The sequence below is a fragment of the Pristiophorus japonicus genome, chromosome 20, assembly GCF_044704955.1.
Source record: "Pristiophorus japonicus isolate sPriJap1 chromosome 20, sPriJap1.hap1, whole genome shotgun sequence".
Lineage (NCBI taxonomy): Eukaryota > Metazoa > Chordata > Chondrichthyes > Pristiophoridae > Pristiophorus > Pristiophorus japonicus.
Genome location: NC_091996.1, coordinates 2,406,510 through 2,426,077, shown reverse-complemented (window position 1 = coordinate 2,426,077; position 19,568 = coordinate 2,406,510). Strand labels below are relative to the sequence as shown.

General features: G+C 52.5%; 1 protein-coding gene across 1 annotated transcript in view; it reads right to left on the bottom strand.

Moving 5' to 3' along the window:
• Window positions 1-19,307, bottom strand: part of surf1 (SURF1 cytochrome c oxidase assembly factor) — a 29,023-nt gene extending 9,716 nt beyond the window's left edge. The window contains exons 1-3 of the mRNA XM_070863344.1: window positions 19,240-19,307; window positions 5,302-5,353; window positions 4,484-4,611 (exon numbers count right to left, since the gene is read on the bottom strand). Of these exons, the coding sequence (XP_070719445.1) occupies window positions 4,484-4,611; window positions 5,302-5,353; window positions 19,240-19,272 (213 nt within the window). The 5' untranslated portion in view covers window positions 19,273-19,307. The remainder of the gene's footprint in view (window positions 1-4,483; window positions 4,612-5,301; window positions 5,354-19,239) is intronic.
• Between the last annotated feature and the right edge of the window lie 261 nt (window positions 19,308-19,568).

Genomic DNA, 19,568 nt, shown 5'->3' with positions numbered 1-19,568 from the left:
CCCGGACACAGAGCCCGCGCCCAGACCCCGCGCCCGCGCCCAGAGCCCGCGCCCGGACACAGAGCCCGCGCCCGGACACAGAGCCCGCGCCCGGACACAGAGCCCGCGCCCGGACACAGAGCCCGCGCCCAGACCCCGCGCCCGCGCCCAGACCCCGCGCCCGCGCCCAGACCCCGCGCCCGCGCCCAGACCCCGCGCCCGGACACAGAGCCCGCGCCCGGACACAGAGCCCGCGCCCGGACACAGAGCCCGCGCCCGGACACAGAGCCCACGCCCAGACCCCGCGCCCGGACACAGAGCCCGCGCCCAGACCCCGCGCCCGGACACAGAGCCCGCGCCCGGACACAGAGCCCGCGCCCAGACCCCGCGCCCGCGCCCAGAGCCCGCGCCCGGACACAGAGCCCGCGCCCGGACACAGAGCCCGCGCCCGGACACAGAGCCCGCGCCCGGACACAGAGCCCGCGCCCGGACACAGAGCCCGCGCCCGGACACAGAGCCCGCGCCCGGACACAGAGCCCGCGCCCGGACACAGAGCCCGCGCCCGGACACAGAGCCCGCGCCCGGACACAGAGCCCGCGCCCGGACACAGACACACATCCCAGAGCCGCCCAGACACAGAGCCCACACCCGCCCAGACACAGATCAGCCGTACAGGATATCGGGTTTTGGGGGCATCTCAAAGTTTCTTATTAACGTTATTTTCCCCATGTCAATGTCAGCGGGAATACTCAGCACACTGACCCCCCCGACGACCCCCGACCCTTCACCCTGAAGTTCTGATACACACACTGACCCCCGACCCCCCGCGCTGAACCCTGACCCCAACTGTCATGTATTCAACCAGTATTGTAACCCATGTATAATCTGACCTAAGTTGTACACTGTTTCAAACCGCAACTCATGCTGGAGGCGTGGAGGCACACACCCAGCAGGAGTTTGCAGATATGAGCAAAATACCTGCAGAAATGGACACTGGGGGAAATCACTGGAAGCTGAAGTTCAGCGAGTTCATGTGGAGCACGTATACAGTTCATACACCAGGACGCCACCGATAATGATGAAAGTGCTCCTCAATGGCATCCCAGTATCAATGGAGCTAGACACAGGGGCCAGCCAGTCCCAGATGGGTATCAAACAGTTCGAAAAGTTGTGGGCATCCAAGGCCAGGAGGCCAAAATTATCGCCGATTGACGCACAGCTACGGACTTACACAAAGCAGATAATTCCGGTGCTAGGCAGTGCCACGGTAGTCGTGACCCACAAAGATTCGGAGAAGATTGCCACTCTGGATTGTCCCGGGGGACGGTCCCGCACTACTGGGGAGGAGTTGGCTTGCTGTCATGAACTGGAAATGGGGCGATGTCAATGCAATTTCCTCTGTGGAGCGAGTATCATGCTCACAGGTCCTGGACAAATTTGACTCATTATTTCAACCCGGCATTGGCACTTTCATGGGGGCCAAGGTAGTGATTCACATAAACCCGGACGCCAGGCCAGTACACCACAAGGCCAGAGCGGTGCCGTACGTGATGCGGGAAAAGATAGAAGGCGAATTGGACCGCCTGCTGAGGGAAGGCATCATCTCGCCAGTCGAATTCAGTGACTGGGCGAGCCCGATTGTGCCGGTGCTCAAGGCGGATGGGTCAGTCAGGATATGTGGCGATTACAAGGCCACCATCAATCGGGTGTCACTCCAAGACCAGTACCCGCTAACGAGAGTGGAGGACCTCTTTGCGACGCTATCCGGTGGCAAACTTTTTTCAAAATTGGACCTGACCTCAGCTTACATGACCCAGGAGCTGGCGAGTGAGTCGAAGAAGCTGACCACCATCACGACACACAAGGGGTTGTTTGAGTACAACAGATGTCCGTTCGGGATTCGCTCGGCCGCCGCAATCTTCCAACGAAATATGGAAAGCCTCCTCAAGTCGATTCCAAGGACGGTGGTTTTTCAGGACGACATCCTCATTACGGGTTACGATACTGATACCTCCACAACCTGGAGGAGGCGCTACGCAGACTGGACCGGGTAGGGCTGCGACTGAAAAAGGCGAAGTGCATCTTCCTAGCTCCAGAGGTAGAATTCCTGGGGATGAGGGTAGCAGCAGACGGGATCAGCCCTACTGTGTCCAAAACGGAAGCGATCCAGAGAGCACCCAGACCCCGTAACACGACGGAGCTGCGTTCATTCCTGGGGCTTCTGAACTATTTTGGAAACTTTCTTCCCAAATTGAGCACGCTGTTAGAGCTGCTACACGTGCTCCTACGCAAAGGTCGCGAATGGGTCTGGGGGGACAGCCAGGAAAGGGCTTTTAATAGAGCACGCAATTTGTTATGTTCCAACAATCTGTTAACGCTATATGACCCATGTAAGAAACTTGTGTTAACGTGCGATGCATCGTCCTATGGTGTGGGTGTGTGTTGCAGCATGTCAATGCCAAGGGTCAGTTACAGCCGGTAGCTTATGCCTCCAGAAGTCTGTCCCAGGCAGAAAGGGGCTACGGGATGGTAGAAAAGGAGGCGCTCGCATGTGTATATGCGGTAAAGAAAATGCACCAGTACCTGTTTGGCAGGGAATTTGAGCTGGAGACAGATCACAAACACCTAACGTCCCTTTTGGCCGACAACAAGGCCATAAATGCAAACGCATCGGCCCGCATACAAAGTTGGGCACTCACGTTAGCCGCCTATGACTACACAATTCGGCACAGACCGGGCACCGAAAACTGCGCCGATGCACTCAGCAGGCTCCCACTAGCCACCACTGAGGGGGCTACCGAGCATGCTGCTGAGATGGTCATGGCTGTTGAAGCTTTCGGAAGCGAAGGCTCACCCGTGACAGCCCATCAGATTAAAGTCTGGACAAATAGAGACCCACTATTGTCTCTAGTCAAGAAATGTGTCCTGAATGGGGACTGGGCAGCCACGTACAGGGCATGCCCTGAGAAATTTAAACCATTTCACAGGCGCATGGATGAACTCTCGATTCAGGCCGATTGCCTACTGTGGGGAAACCGCGTAGTCATGCCCCAGATGGGCAGAGAGGTGTTCATCAGAGAACTCCACAATGAGCACCCGGGCATTGTCATGATGAAGGCAATTGCCAGGTCACACATTTGGTGGCCAGGGATAGACGCAGATCTGGAACTTTGTGTTCGCAGGTATAACACGTGTGCCCAACTAGGCAATGCGCCCAGGGAAGCCCCTCTTAGCCCCATGGCCCGCCAAGCCTTGGTCACGCATCCATGTGGACTATGCAGGTCCTTTCATGGGGAAAATGTTTTTGGTTGTAGTAGACGCCTACTCCAAATGGATCGAGTGTGACATTTTAAATTCAAGCACATCCTCTGCCACGGTAGAAAGTCTATGGGCAATGTTCGCCGCCCACGGTCTACCGGACATCTTGGTCAGCGACAATGGCCCGTGCTTCACAAACACTGAATTCCAGGACTTCATGGCAGGCAATGGAATTAACCATGTCAGAACGGCACCGTTCAAGCCGGCCTCAAACGGCCAGGCAGAACAAGCAGTGCAGATAATCAAACAGGGGATGCTCAGAATCCAAGGGGGTTCCCTACAAACCCGCTTATCACGCCTCCTGTTGGCCTATAGATCCCGACCACACTCGCTCACAGGGGTTCCACCCGCAGAGCTGCTAATGAAAAGGCCGCTCAAAACCCGGTTATCCCTTATACACCCCACCATGAAAGAAATTGTTGAGAGCAGGCGCCAGTCACAATGTGACTACCATGACAGGAATGCGAGGGCGCGATGTATTGATGTAAATGATCCTGTTTTTGTCCTCAACTACGCTGCAGGGCCCAAATGGCTCGCAGGCACTGTGGTTGCCAAAGAGGGAAATAGGATTCTGGTAGTTAAACTTACCAATGGACAAATCTGCCACAAACATGTGGATCAAACAAAAAGGAGGTTCAGCAACCCCATAGAAGAAGCAGAGGAAGAACACGATGTAGAGATCACTCCACCACAGGTGACCGAACACAGGAACCAAAGGGAGGAGAGCCCAGTCACTGTGGGCAGTCCGGACAGGCCTGAGGCACCGCAAACAGCAGACACTCAGGCCAGCGCCCAACAACCGGAGCCCCAACTCAGGCGCTCTACAAGGGAGCGTAAACCACCAGAGAGACTCAACCTGTGATCCCAATAAGACTTTGGGGGGGAGGTGATGTCATGTATTCAACCAGCATTGTAACCCATGTATAATCTGACCTAAGTTGTACACCGTGAGAACACTGACCACTAGGTGGTGAACTTGTGGGAGACACTCCTAACCTGGACCTTCAGGTATAAAAGGGGAAGCTCCACCCACTTCCATCACTTGAGTGCTCAGGAATAAAGGACAGGTCACAGACTGACCTTCTCTCAAGCGTGGGCCTGGTGTGTATTTATACTGTGTAGTAAGGACGTATTACCAACACTGACCCGCAGTGCTGACCCGCGCTGTGAGGTAAGTGCCGCGTACCTGCCAGGTTCCGAGGCCGAAGGTGGCGACGGGGATGAGGAGCAGAGCCCACTTCAGGAACGAATCGTCGGCACTCTCGGTAACGGTCGCCGTGGAGATGTGCGCCTCATTCCGTCTCTCAGCGGCTCCTGCAGCACAAACACACCATTCACCGAGCCAGTAACTGCACCGGCTGAGCACAGAGACACCCATCTCCCTCACCTCCCTCCATCTCCCTCACCTCGCCCCCGCCCTACACCCCTCCCTATCTCTGTAACCCCTCGAGCCCCGACACCCCTCCCTATCTCTGTAACCCCTCCAGCCCCTACACCCCTCCCTATCTCTGTAACCTCCTCCAGCCCCTACACCCCTCCCTATCACTGTAACCTCCTCCAGCCCCTACACCCCTCCCTATCTCTGTAACCTCCCCCTGCACTCCCACCCCCCATTTCTGTAACATCCTCCAGCTCTACAACCTCCCCCCACCCCCACCGAAATCTCTGCGCTTCTCCAATTGTGGTCTCTTGAGCATCCCTGATTTCCATCGCTCCACCATTGGCAGCCGTGCCTTCAGCCACCTGGACCCCAAGTTCTGGAATTCCCTCCCTAAATCTCTCTACCACTTTCCTTCTTCAAGATGCTACTTAAAATCTACCTCTTTGACCAAGCTTTTGGTCATTTGTCCCAATATCTCCTTATGTGGCTCGGTGACAATTTTTGTCTGACTTACACCCTGTGAAGTGCCTTGAGACATTTTACTACATTAAAGACGCTGTATAAATGCAGGGTGTTGTATATATTTCCCAGGTGTGGTCGCACAGTATGGGCCAACTCCTTACCGTTACACTTTGCTGAGACACAGGGTGAGATCAGGCGAGGCCCATTCAGTATCTGCAAAAGAGAGGGAAAATCGGGAAGGATTTAAAAGGGTTGACCCCAGTCATCATCATCCTCATAGATGGTCCCTCGTATTGAGGATGACTTGCTTCCATGCAAAAAAGGGCTAAGTTTACAGGTGTTTCAACGAAGGACCTAATATTCCAGATCCCGAACTACATGTTGAAGGGTGGAAGATGCCTGTGCGTGGATTTTTTTAACGTGGGGTGACCGTTGTACACCAGCCAGCACACGGGGCTTGACAGAGCGAGGTCTTGGTCCAGGGGCAAGGGTTAACCAGGACGACTGGAGACCAGCTCTGCTGCACGGACCTAGTGCACACACATATCGCAGTGTGGGCTGGGCCTGGGCTGCCCCTGGGCCCCGAACTCGCCACTCCTGATGTACTTGCCCACGCTACAATCAGCAATGTGGATTTTGGTGACGTCCAATCCAGTTGCTCTCTTCACAGCCGTCGCTCTCCTGCACCAGCTCACGCTGTACCTTGAATGGCATGCCCCACGCTGTTCCTCCTTTAAGGCCCCGACCTGCTACTGATGGTCGGGGCATACCGTCACACCGTGAGTCGCTGCAGGGTCTCGGCGGGGTGCTGGAGTGCCCCAACCATCAGCAGCAGGTTGGGGCCTTAAAGAAGGAACAGCCTGGAGCCGGCCCCGACCCCATTGGCTGCCTGTGGGCCCCACCGATACTGCTGCCAATGCCTCCCTTTCACACAGTGGTTCCAGGCTAAAGAGGATACAGCTCTGAGGAGGCCATTCGGTCCATTCGCCTGAGCCAGTTCTTTGAAAGAGCTATCTAATTACTGAACAAATTTCACTAAAACACGTTAAATGTTACACCAATATATCAGAATCGGAGAAATATACAGCCTGGCTGATACTTCTAATCCAAATTACTGCAGTCCCTAGTGTCAGACCTGTACCCACCAGTACTGTACCCCAGTGTTATAGTGACAGACCTGTACCCACCAGTACTGTACCCCAGTGTTATACAGTGACAGACCTGTACCCACCAGTACTGTACCCCAGTGTTATACAGTGACAGACCTGTACCCACCAGTACTGTACCCCAGTGTTATACAGTGACACCTGTACCCACCAGTACTGTAGTCGTGTTATACAGTGACAGACCTGTACCCACCAGTACTGTACCCCAGTGTTATACAGTGACAGACCTGTACCCACCAGTACTGTACCCCAGTGTTATACAGTGACAGACCTGTACCCACCAGTACTGTACCCCAGTGTTATACAGGGACAGACCTGTACCCACCAGTACTGTACCCCAGTGTTGTACAGTGACAGACCTGTACCCACCAGTACTGTACCCCAGTGTTATACAGTGACACACCTGTACCCACCAGTACTGTACCCCAATGTTATACAGTGACAGACCTGTACCCACCAGTACTGTACCCCAGTGTTATACAATGACAGACCTGTACCACGCAGTATTGTACCCCAGTGTTATATAGTGACAGACCTGTACCCACCAGTACTGTACCCCAGTGTTATACAGTGACAGACCTGTACCCACCAGTACTGTACCCATGTTATACAGTGACATACCTGTACCCACCAGTAATGTACCCGTGTTATACAGTGACAGATCTGTACCCACCAGTACTGTACCCCATTGTTATACAGTGACAGACCTGTACCCACCAGTACTGTACCCCAATGTTATACAGTGACAGACCTGTACCCACCAGTACTGTACCCCAGTGTAATACAGTGACAGACCTGTACCCACCAGTACTGTACCCCAGTGTAATACAGTGACAGACCTGTACCCACCAGTACTGTACCCCAATGTTATACAGTGACAGACCTGTACCCACCAGTACTGTACCCCATTGTTATAGTGACAGACCTGTACCCACCAGTACTGTACCCCAGCGTAATAGTGACAGACCTGTACCCACCAGTACTGTACCTCAGTGTTATAGTGACAAACCTGTACCCACCAGTACTGTACCCCAGTGTTATACAGTGACAGACCTGTACCCACCAGTACTGTACCCCAGTGTTATACAGTGACAGACCTGTACCCACCAGTACTGTACCCCAGTGTTATACAGTGACAGACCTGTACCCACCAGTACTGTACCCATGTTATAGTGACAGACCTGTACCACCAGTACTGTACCCCAGTGTTATAGTGACAGACCTGTACCCACCAGTACTGTACCCCAGTGTTATACAGTGACAGACCTGTACCCACCAGTACTGTACCCCAGTGTTATAGTGACAGACCTGTACCCACCAGTACTGTACCCCAGTGTTATACAGGGACAGACCTGTACCCACCTGTACTGTACCCCAGTGTTATACAGTGACAGACCTGTACCCACCAGTACTGTACCCCAGTGTTATACAGTGACAGACCTGTACCCACCAGTACTGTACCCCAGTGTTATATCGTGACAGACCTGCACCCACCAGTACTGTACCCCAGTGTTATACAGTGACAGACCTTTACCCACCAGTACTGTACCCCAGTGGGATACAGTGACAGACCTGTACCCACCAGTACTGTACCCCAGTGTTATACAGTGAGACCTGTACCCACCAGTACTGTACCCCAGTGTTATACAGTGACAGACCTGTACCCACCAGTACTGTACCCCAGTGTAATAGTGACAGACCTGTACCCACCAGTACTGTACCCCAGTGTTATACAGTGACAGACCTGTACCCACCAGTACTGTACCCCAGAGTTATACAGTGACAGACCTGTACCCACCAGTACTGTACCTCAGTGTTATACAGTGACAAACCTGTACCCACCAGTACTGTACCCCAGTGTTATACAGTGACAGACCTGTACCCACCAGTACTGTACCCATGTTATACAGTGACAGACCTGTACCACCAGTACTGTACCCCAGTGTTATAGTGACAGACCTGTACCCACCAGTACTGTACCCCAGTGTTATACAGTGACAGACCTGTACCCACCAGTACTGTACCCCAGTGTTATACAGTGACAGACCTGTACGCACCAGTACTGTACCCGTGTTATACAGTGACAGACCTGTACCCACCAGTACTGTACACTAGTGTTATACTGTGACAGAACTGTACCCCCAGTGTTATACAGTGACAGACCTATACCCACCAGTACTGTACCCCAGGGTTATACAGTGAGACCTGTACCCACCAGTACTGTACCCCAGTGTTATACAGTGACAGACCTGTACCCACCAGTACTGTACCCCAGTGTTATACAGTGACAGACCTGTACCCACCAGTACTGTACCCCAGTGTTATAGTGACAGACCTGTACCCACCAGTACTGTGCCCATGTTATACAGTGACAGACCTGTACCCACCAGTACTGTACCCCAGTGTTATACAGTGACAGACCTGTACCCACCAGTACTGTACCCCAGTGTTATAGTGACAGACCTGTACCCACCAGTACTGTACCCCAGTGTTATACAGGGACAGACCTGTACGCAGCAGTACTGTACCCGTGTTATACAGTGACAGACCTGTACCCACCAGTACTGTACCCCAGTGTTATACTGTGACAGAACTGTACCCCCAATGTTATACAGTGACAGACCTATACCACCAGTACTGTACCCCAGGGTTATACAGTGAGACCTGTACCCACCAGTACTGTACCCCAGAGTTATACAGTGACAGACCTGTACCCACCAGTACTGTACCCCAGTGTCATACAGTGACAGACCTGTACTCACCAGTACTGTACCCCAGTGTTATACAGTGACGGACCTGTACCCACCAGTACTGTACCCCAGTGTTATACAGTGAGACCTGTACCCACCAGTACTGTACCCCAGTGTTATACGGTGAGACCTGTACCCACCAGTACTGTACCCCAGTGTTATACAGTGACAGACCTGTACCCACCAGTACTGTACCCCAGTGTTACACAGTGACAGACCTGTACCCACCAGTACTGTACCCCAGTGTTATACAGTGGCAGACCTGTACCCACCAGTACTGTACCCCAGTGTTATACAGTGACAGACCTGTACCCACCAGTACTGTACCCCAGTGTTATACAGTGAGACCTGTACCCACCAGTACTGTACCCCAGTGTTCTACAGTGACAGACCTGTACCCACCAGTACTGTACCCCATTGTTATACAGTGACAGACCTGTACCCACCAGTACTGTACCCCAGTGTAATAGTGACAGACCTGTACCCACCAGTACTGTACCCCAGAGTTATACAGTGACAGACCTGTACCCACCAGTACTGTACCTCAGTGTTATACAGTGACAAACCTGTACCCACCAGTACTGTACCCCAGTGTTATACAGTGACAGACCTGTACCCACCAGTACTGTACCCCAGTGTTATACAGTGACAGACCTGTACCCACCAGTACTGTACCCCAGTGTTAGACAGTGACAGACCTGTACCCACCAGTACTGTACCCATGTTATACAGTGACAGACCTGTACCACCAGTACTGTACCCCAATGTTATACAGTGACAGACCTGTACCCACCAGTACTGTACCCCAGTGTTATACAGTGACAGACCTGTACCCACCAGTACTGTACCCCAGTGTTATACAGTGACAGACCTGTACCCACCAGTACTGTATCCCAGTGCAATACAGTGACAGACCTGTACCCACCAGTACTGTACCCCAGTGTAATAGTGACAGACCTGTACCCACCAGTACTGTACCCCAGAGTTATACAGTGACAGACCTGTACCCACCAGTACTGTACCCCAGTGTTATACAGTGACAGACCTGTACCCACCAGTACTGTACCCATGTTATACAGTGACAGACCTGTACCACCAGTACTGTACCCCAGTGTTATACAGTGACAGACCTGTACCCACCAGTACTGTACCCCAGTGTTATACAGTGACAGACCTGTACCCACCAGTACTGTACCCCAGTGTTATACAGTGACAGACCTGTACCACCAGTACTGTACCCCAGTGTTGTACAGTGACAGACCTGTACCCACCAGTACTGTACCCCAGTGTTATAGTGACAGACCTGTATCCACCAGTACTGTACCCCAGTGTTATAGTGACATACCTGTACCCACCAGTATTGTACCCCAGTGTTAGTGATAGACCTGTACCCACCAGTACTGTACCCCAGTGTTATACAGTGAGACCTGTACCCACCAGTACTGTACCCCAGTGTTATACAGTGACAGACCTGTACCCACCAGTACTGAACCCCAGTGTTATACAGTGACAGACCTGTACCCACCAGTACTGTACCCCAGTGTTATACAGTGACAGACCTGTACCCACCAGTACTGTACCCCAGTGTTATACAGTGACAGACCTGTACCCACCAGTACTGTACCCCAGTGTTATACAGTGACAGACCTGTACCCAGCAGTACTGTACCCCAGTGTTATACCGTGACAGACCTGCACCCACCAGTACTGTACACCAGTGTTATACAGTGACAGACCTGTACCCACCAGTACTGTACCCCAGTGTTATACAGTGAGACCTGTACCCACCAGTACTGTACCCCAGTGTTCTACAGTGACAGACCTGTACCCACCAGTACTGTACCCCATTGTTATACAGTGACAGACCTGTACCCACCAGTACTGTACCCCAGTGTTATACAGTGACAGACCTGTACCCACCAGTACTGTACCTCAGTGTTATACAGTGACAAACCTGTACCCACCAGTACTGTACCCCAGTGTTATACAGTGACAGACCTGTACCCACCAGTACTGTACCCCAGTGTTATACAGTGACAGACCTGTACCCACCAGTACTGTACCCCAGTGTTAGACAGTGACAGACCTGTACCCACCAGTACTGTACCCATGTTATACAGTGACAGACCTGTACCACCAGTACTGTACCCCAATGTTATACAGTGACAGACCTGTACCCACCAGTACTGTACCCCAGTGTTATACAGTGACAGACCTGTACCCACCAGTACTGTACCCCAGTGTTATACAGTGACAGACCTGTACCCACCAGTACTGTATCCCAGTGCAATACAGTGACAGACCTGTACCCACCAGTACTGTACCCCAGTGTAATAGTGACAGACCTGTACCCACCAGTACTGTACCCCAGAGTTATACAGTGACAGACCTGTACCCACCAGTACTGTACCCCAGTGTTATACAGTGACAGACCTGTACCCACCAGTACTGTACCCATGTTATACAGTGACAGACCTGTACCACCAGTACTGTACCCCAGTGTTATACAGTGACAGACCTGTACCCACCAGTACTGTACCCCAGTGTTATACAGTGACAGACCTGTACCCACCAGTACTGTACCCCAGTGTTATACAGTGACAGACCTGTACCACCAGTACTGTACCCCAGTGTTGTACAGTGACAGACCTGTACCCACCAGTACTGTACCCCAGTGTTATAGTGACAGACCTGTATCCACCAGTACTGTACCCCAGTGTTATAGTGACATACCTGTACCCACCAGTATTGTACCCCAGTGTTAGTGATAGACCTGTACCCACCAGTACTGTACCCCAGTGTTATACAGTGAGACCTGTACCCACCAGTACTGTACCCCAGTGTTATACAGTGACAGACCTGTACCCACCAGTACTGAACCCCAGTGTTATACAGTGACAGACCTGTACCCACCAGTACTGTACCCCAGTGTTATACAGTGACAGACCTGTACCCACCAGTACTGTACCCCAGTGTTATACAGTGACAGACCTGTACCCACCAGTACTGTACCCCAGTGTTATACAGTGACAGACCTGTACCCAGCAGTACTGTACCCCAGTGTTATACCGTGACAGACCTGCACCCACCAGTACTGTACACCAGTGTTATACAGTGACAGACCAATACCACCAGTACTGTACCCCAGTGTAATAGTGACAGACCTGTACCCACCAGTACTGTACCCCAGTGTTATACAGTGACAGACCTGTACCCACCAGTACTGTACCCCAGTGTTATACAGTGACAGACCTGTACCCACCAGTACTGTACCCCATTGTTATACAGTGACAGACCTGTACCCACCAGTACTGTACCCCAGTGTAATAGTGACAGACCTGTACCCACCAGTACTGTACCCCAGAGTTATAGTGACAGACCTGTACCCACCAGTACTGTACCTCAGTGTTATACAGTGACAAACCTGTACCCACCAGTACTGTACCCCAGTGTTATACAGTGACAGACCTGTACCCACCAGTACTGTACCCCAGTGTTATACAGTGACAGACCTGTACCCACCAGTACTGTACCCCAGTGTTATACAGTGACAGACCTGTACCCACCAGTACTGTACCCATGTTATACAGTGACAGACCTGTACCACCAGTACTGTACCCCAGTGTTATACAGTGACAGACCTGTACCCACCAGTACTGTACCCCAGTGTTATACAGTGACAGACCTGTACCCACCAGTACTGTACCCCAGTGTTATACAGTGACAGACCTGTACCCACCAGTACTGTATCCCAGTGTAATACAGTGACAGACCTGTACCCACCAGTACTGTACCCCAGTGTAATAGTGACAGACCTGTACCCACCAGTACTGTACCCCAGAGTTATAGTGACAGACCTGTACCCACCAGTACTGTACCCCAGTGTTATACCTTGACAGACCTGTACCCACCAGTACTGTACCCCATTGTTATACAGTGACAGACCTGTACCCACCAGTACTGTACCCCAGTGTTATACAGTGACAGACCTGTACCCACCAGTACTGTACCCATGTTATACAGTGACAGACCTGTACCACCAGTACTGTACCCCAGTGTTATACAGTGACAGACCTGTACCACCAGTACTGTACCCCAGTGTTATACAGTGACAGACCTGTACCCACCAGTACTGTACCCCAGTGTTATAGTGACAGACCTGTATCCACCAGTACTGTACCCCAGTGTTATAGTGACAGACCTGTACCCACCAGTATTGTACCCCAGTGTTAGTGATAGACCTGTACCCACCAGTACTGTACCCCAGTGTTATACAGTGACAGACCTGTACGCACCAGTACTGTACCCCAGTGTTATACAGGGACAGACCTGTACGCAGCAGTACTGTACCCGTGTTATACAGTGACAGACCTGTACCCACCAGTACTGTACCCCAGTGTTATACTGTGACAGAACTGTACCCCCAGTGTTATACAGTGACAGACCTATACCACCAGTACTGTACCCCAGGGTTATACAGTGAGACCTGTACCCACCAGTACTGTACCCCAGTGTTATACAGTGACAGACCTGTACCCACCAGTACTGTACCCCAGTGTTGTACAGTGACAGACCTGTACCCACCAGTACTGTACCCCAGTGTTATACAGTGACAGACCTGTACCCACCAGTACTGTACCCCAGTGTTATACAGTGACAGACCTGTACCCACCAGTACTGTACCCCAGTGTTATACAGTGACAGACCTGTACCCACCAGTACTGTACCCCAGTGTTATACAGTGACAGACCTGTACCCACCAGTACTGTACCCCAGTGTTATACAGTGACAGACCTGTACCCACCAGTACTGTACCCCAGTGTTATACAGTGACAGACCTGTACCCACCAGTACTGTACCCCAGTGTTATACAGTGACAGACCTGTACCCACCAGTACTGTACCCCAGTGTTATAGTGACAGACCTGTACCCACCAGTACTGTACCACAGTGTTATACAGTGAGACCTGTACCCACCAGTACTGTACCCCAGTGTTATACAGGGACAGACCTGTACCCACCTGTACTGTAGAAATAAAAAAGGGAAGGTGGCTCAACCGTGGCTATCAAGGGAAATCAGGGATAGTATTAAAGCCAAGGAAGTGGCATACAAATTGGCCAGAAATAGCAGCGAACCTGGGGACTGGGAGAAATTTAGAACTCAGCAGAGGAGGACAAAGGGTTTGATTAGGGCAGGGAAAATGGAGTATGAGAAGAAGCTTGCAGGGAACATTAAGACGGATTGCAAAAGTTTCTATAGATATGTAAAGAGAAAAAGGTTAGTAAAGACAAATGTAGGTCCCCTGCAGTCAGAATCAGGGGAAGTCATAACTGGGAACAAAGAAATGGCGGACCAATTGAACAAGTACTTTGGTTCGGTATTCACGAAGGAGGACACGAACAACCTTCCGGTTATAAAAGGGGTCGGGGGGTCTAGTAAGGAGGAGGAACTGAGGGAAATCCTTATTAGCCGGGAAATTGTGTTGGGGAAATTGATGGGATTGAAGGCCGATAAATCCCCAGGGCCTGATGGACTGCATCCCAGAGTACTTAAGGAGGTGGCCTTGGAAATAGTGGATGCGTTGACAGTCATTTTCCAACATTCCATTGACTCTGGATCAGTTCCTATGGAGTGGAGGGTAGCCAATGTAACCCCACTTTTTAAAAAAGGAGGGAGAGAGAAAACAGGGAATTATAGACCGGTCAGCCTGACATCGGTAGTGGGTAAAATGATGGAATCAATTATTAAGGATGTCATAGCAGTGCATTTGGAAAGAGGTGACATGATAGGTCCAAGTCAGCATGGATTTGTGAAAGGGAAATCATGCTTGACAAATCTTCTGGAATTTTTTGAGGATGTTTCCAGTAGAGTGGATAAGGGAGAACCAGTTGATGTGGTATATTTGGACTTTCAGAAGGCGTTCGACAAGGTCCCACACAAGAGATTGATGTGCAAAGTTAGAGCACATGGGATTGGGGGTAGTGTACTGACATGGATTGAGAACTGGTTGTCAGACAGGAAGCAAAGAGTAGGAGTAAATGGGTACTTTTCAGAATGGCAGGCAGTGACTAGTGGGGTACCGCAAGGTTCTGTGCTGGGGCCCCAGCTGTTTACACTGTACATTAATGATTTAGATGAGGGGATTAAATGTAGTATCTCCAAATTTGCGGATGACACTAAGTTGGGTGGCAGTGTGAGCTGCGAGGAGGATGCTGTGAGGCTGCAGAGCGACTTGGATAGGTTAGGTGAGTGGGCAAATGCATGGCAGATGAAGTATAATGTGGATAAATGTGAGGTTATCCACTTTGGTGGTAAAAACAGAGAGACAGACTATTATCTGAATGGTGACAGATTAGGAAAAGGGGAGGTGCAAAGAGACCTGGGTGTCATGGTACATCAGTCATTGAAGGTTGGCATGCAGGTGCAGCAGGCGGTTAAGAAAGCAAATGGCATGTTGGCCTTCATAGCAAGGGGATTTGAGTACAGGGGCAGGGAGGTGTTGCTACAGTTGTACAGGGCATTGGTGAGGCCACACCTGGAGTATTGTGTACAGTTTTGGTCTCCTAACCTGAGGAAGGACATTCTTGCTATTGAGGGAGTGCAGCGAAGGTTCACCAGACTGATTCCCGGGATGGCGGGACTGACCTATCAAGAAAGACTGGATCAACTGGGCTTGTATTCACTGGAGTTCAGAAGAATGAGAGGGGACCTCATAGAAACATATAAAATTCTGACGGGGTTAGACAGGTTAGATGCAGGAAGAATGTTCCCAATGTTGGGGAAGTCCAGAACCAGGGGTCACAGTCTAAGGATAAGGGGTAAGCCATTTAGGACCGAGATGCGGAGGAACTTCTTCACCCAGAGAGTGGTGAACCTGTGGAATTCTCTACCACAGAAAGTTGTTGAGGCCAATTCACTAAATATATTCAAAAAGGAGTTAGATGAGGTCCTTACTGCTAGGGGGATCAAGGGGTATGGCGAGAAAGCAGGAATGGGGTACTGAAGTTGAATGTTCAGCCATGAACTCATTGAATGGCGGTGCAGGCTAGAAGGGCCGAATGGCCTACTCCTGCACCTATTTTCTATGTTTCTATGTACCCCAGTGTTATACAGTGACAGACCTATACCACCAGTACTGTACCTCAGGGTTATACAGTGAGACCTGTACCCACCAGTACTGTACACCAGTGTTATACAGGGACAGACCTGTACCCACCTGTACTGTACCCCAGTGTTATACAGTGACAGACCTGTACCCATCAGTACTGTACCCCAGTGTTATACAGTGACGGACCTGTACCCATCAGTACTGTACCCCAGTGTTATAGTGACAGACCTGTACCCACCGATACTGTACCCCAGTATTATACAGTGACAGACCTGTACCCACCAGTACTGTACCCCAGTGTTATAGTGACAGACCTGTACCCACCAGTACTGTACCCCAGTGTTATACAGTGACAGACCTGTACCCACCAGTACTGTACCCCAGTGTTATACAGTGACAGACCTGTATCCACCAGTACTGTACCCCAGTGTTATAGTGACAGCCCTGTACCCACCGATACTGTACCCCAGTGTTATACAGTGACAGACCTGTACCCCAGTGTTATACAGTGACAGACCTGTACCCACCAGTACTGTACCCCAGTGTTATACAGTGACAGACCTGTACCCACCAGTACTGTACCCCAGTGTTATACAGTGACAGGAGACAGGGTGGGTTGGAGGAGGCAGGGTGTGTTGGGTTGAAAATTCTGAGGGGGATTGACAGGGTAGATGCTGAGAGGCCGTTTGCATGTCCAGAACTATGGGCCATCGTCTCAAGAGAAGGGGTCGGCCATTTAGGACTGAGCTGAGGAGAAATTTCTTCACTCAGTGGGTGGTGAATCTTTGGAATTCTCTACCCCAGAAAGCAGTGGAGATTCAGTCTTTGAGTATCTTCAAGGCTGAGATCGATAAGATTTTTGGACCAGGGGAACCAAGGGATATGGGGATCGGACAGGACAGTGGAGTTGAGGTCGATGATTTTATTGAATGGCGGAACAGGCTCGAGCAGCTGAATGGCCTACTCCTGTTCCTAATTCTTTTGTCCTTCGAAGGGTGAATTTCATCCCTAATTCCTTGGTAGAAAGTGAACACCAGCAGAGTTTGAGTGAGGGGTCCACATTTAAGTTGCAGAAAGCCCCGGTTAGTTGGGCGTTTCCAGTCCAGCAATGCATGGACAGGGGCAGTCAGTATTACACGACACAATGAGCGGGCTACTGAGCTTCTGTCCGACTGCGCTACAGAATTCACCGTGCATACTGCGATTGGACCCACTGCCGATAATCCAAACTGTGACGAGCTCTGCCTGTGAGTGGGGGAGGGGTGGAGAGCTCGTCCTGTTCCAAACTCCACCTGCCATCGGGGAGAGGCAGAATTACTAGTCGGTCTCAATAAATCAGCGGCCTGGAGAGGGTGTACTGTTCACGAGGAGGAATGGGGAACCAGGCCATGGGATTCAGCTGGCATAGAATCAGAGAACTTTACAGCATGGAAGGAGGCCATTTGGCCCATCTTGTTCGTCTGGCTAAAAAGTGCTATCCAGCCCTTTACATCTCTTGGTCCGTAGCCTTGCAGGTCACGGCACTTCACGTGCATTTCTAAGTACTTTTTAAGTGTCAGCTGTGTCTCAGTGGGTAGCACTCTCACCTCTGAGTCAGAAGGTTGTGGGTTCAAGTCCCACTCCAGGGACTTGAGCACAAAAATTTTGGCTGACACTCCCAGTGCAGTACTGAGGGAGCGCCGCACTGTCGGAGGGGCAGTACTGAGAGAGCGCCGCACTGTCGGAGGGGCAGTACTGAGGGAGTGCCGCACTGTCGGAGGGGCAGTACTGAGGGAGCGCCGCATTGTCAGAGGGGCAGTACTGAGGGAGTGCCGCACTGTCGGAGGGACTGTCTGAGGGAGTGCCGCACTGTCGGAGGGGCAGTACTGAGGGAGTGCCGCACTGTCGGAGGGACTGTCTGAGGGAGTGCCCCACTGTCGGAGGGACTGTCTGAGGGAGTGCCGCACTGTCGGAGGGACTGTCTGAGGGAGTGCCGCACTGTCGGAGGGGCAGTACTGAGGGAGCCCCGCACTGTCGGAGGGACTGTCTGAGGGAGTGCCGCACTGTCGGAGGGGCAGTACTGAGGGAGTGCTGCACTGTCGGAGGGGCAGTACTGAGGGAGTGCCGCACTGTCGGAGGGGCAGTACTGAGGGAGTGCCGCACTGTCGGAGGGGCAGTACTGAGGGAGCGCCGCACTGTCGGAGGGGCAGTACTGAGGGAGCCCCGCACTGTCGGAGGGACTGTCTGAGGGAGTGCCGCACTGTCGGAGGGGCAGTACTGAGGGAGTGCTGCACTGTCGGAGGGGCAGTACTGAGGGAGTGCCGCACTGTCGGAGGGGCTGTTTTGAAGAAGAGCAGGGGACTAATCCCCGGTGTCTTGAGGCCGATATTTATTCCTCAAACATAACACTAACCCGCTGGTGTGATGATGGTCACCCTGCTGTGTGTGGGATCTTGCTGTGCACACACTGGCTCCTGTGTTGCCCACATTATAAAAATACTGCATTGACTGTCCATCGCTTTGGGAGAATTATTTTGTGGGACAGTTCTCCCACCACCGGGTGAGGCTGAGCGGGACCGGCCTGGAACTACTCCGTCTGTCCCTTTCTCCCCTCTTTACACACAGGCACAGGAGCAGCACCGTCACACACCCCGCACTGTACTCCCCCAGTGGTGGCCGGCCCCGGCCCCCTCCCCCCCCCTCCCTCCTCACACCCCAGCCCCCTCCCCCTCCCTCCCTCCTCACACCCCGCCTCCCTCCTTCCTCACACCCCCTCCCTCCCCCTCACACCCCCTCCCCTGGCGGGGCTCGGTGACACATTGTTTTCTCCCATAAACCTGATGTGAAGCGCCTCGGGACCTTTCACTGCGTTACCGGCGCTACAGAAATACACGTTGTTGTTGTTGTTGTGTCCGCCTTGGCTACAACAACAACTTGGAGCCAGAGCCGCCGCTCCTGATAACCCGGGGCCCCCGCACCACAGGCCCAGGGACCCCCCGCACCACAGGCCCAGGCCCCGGGACCCCCCGCACCACAGGCCCAGGCCCCGGGGCCCCCGCACCACAGGCCCAGGCCCCGGGCCCGCGCTCTCTCTCACCCCGAGCAGCCGCCGCCCGCCGACCCGCTGCATCCTCCCGCAGGCCTATTCCACCGGAAGCACGGTCCCACTTCCGGTCCCCGCGCCCCAGTGGCCGCCATCTTGGTAAAGGACAACATGTGGCAACCCCTCCCCTCCCCCATCACTGCCCAGTGACCCCTGGGTTAGAGAGGGGGGAAATCAGCCAGGGTTCCTGCTCCTGATCACTGCCCAGTGACCCCTGGGTTAGAGAGAGGGGGGAAATCAGCCAGGGTTCCTGCTCCTGATCACTGCCCAGTGACCCCTGGGTTAGAGAGTGGGGAAATCAGCCAGGGTTCCTGCTCCTGATC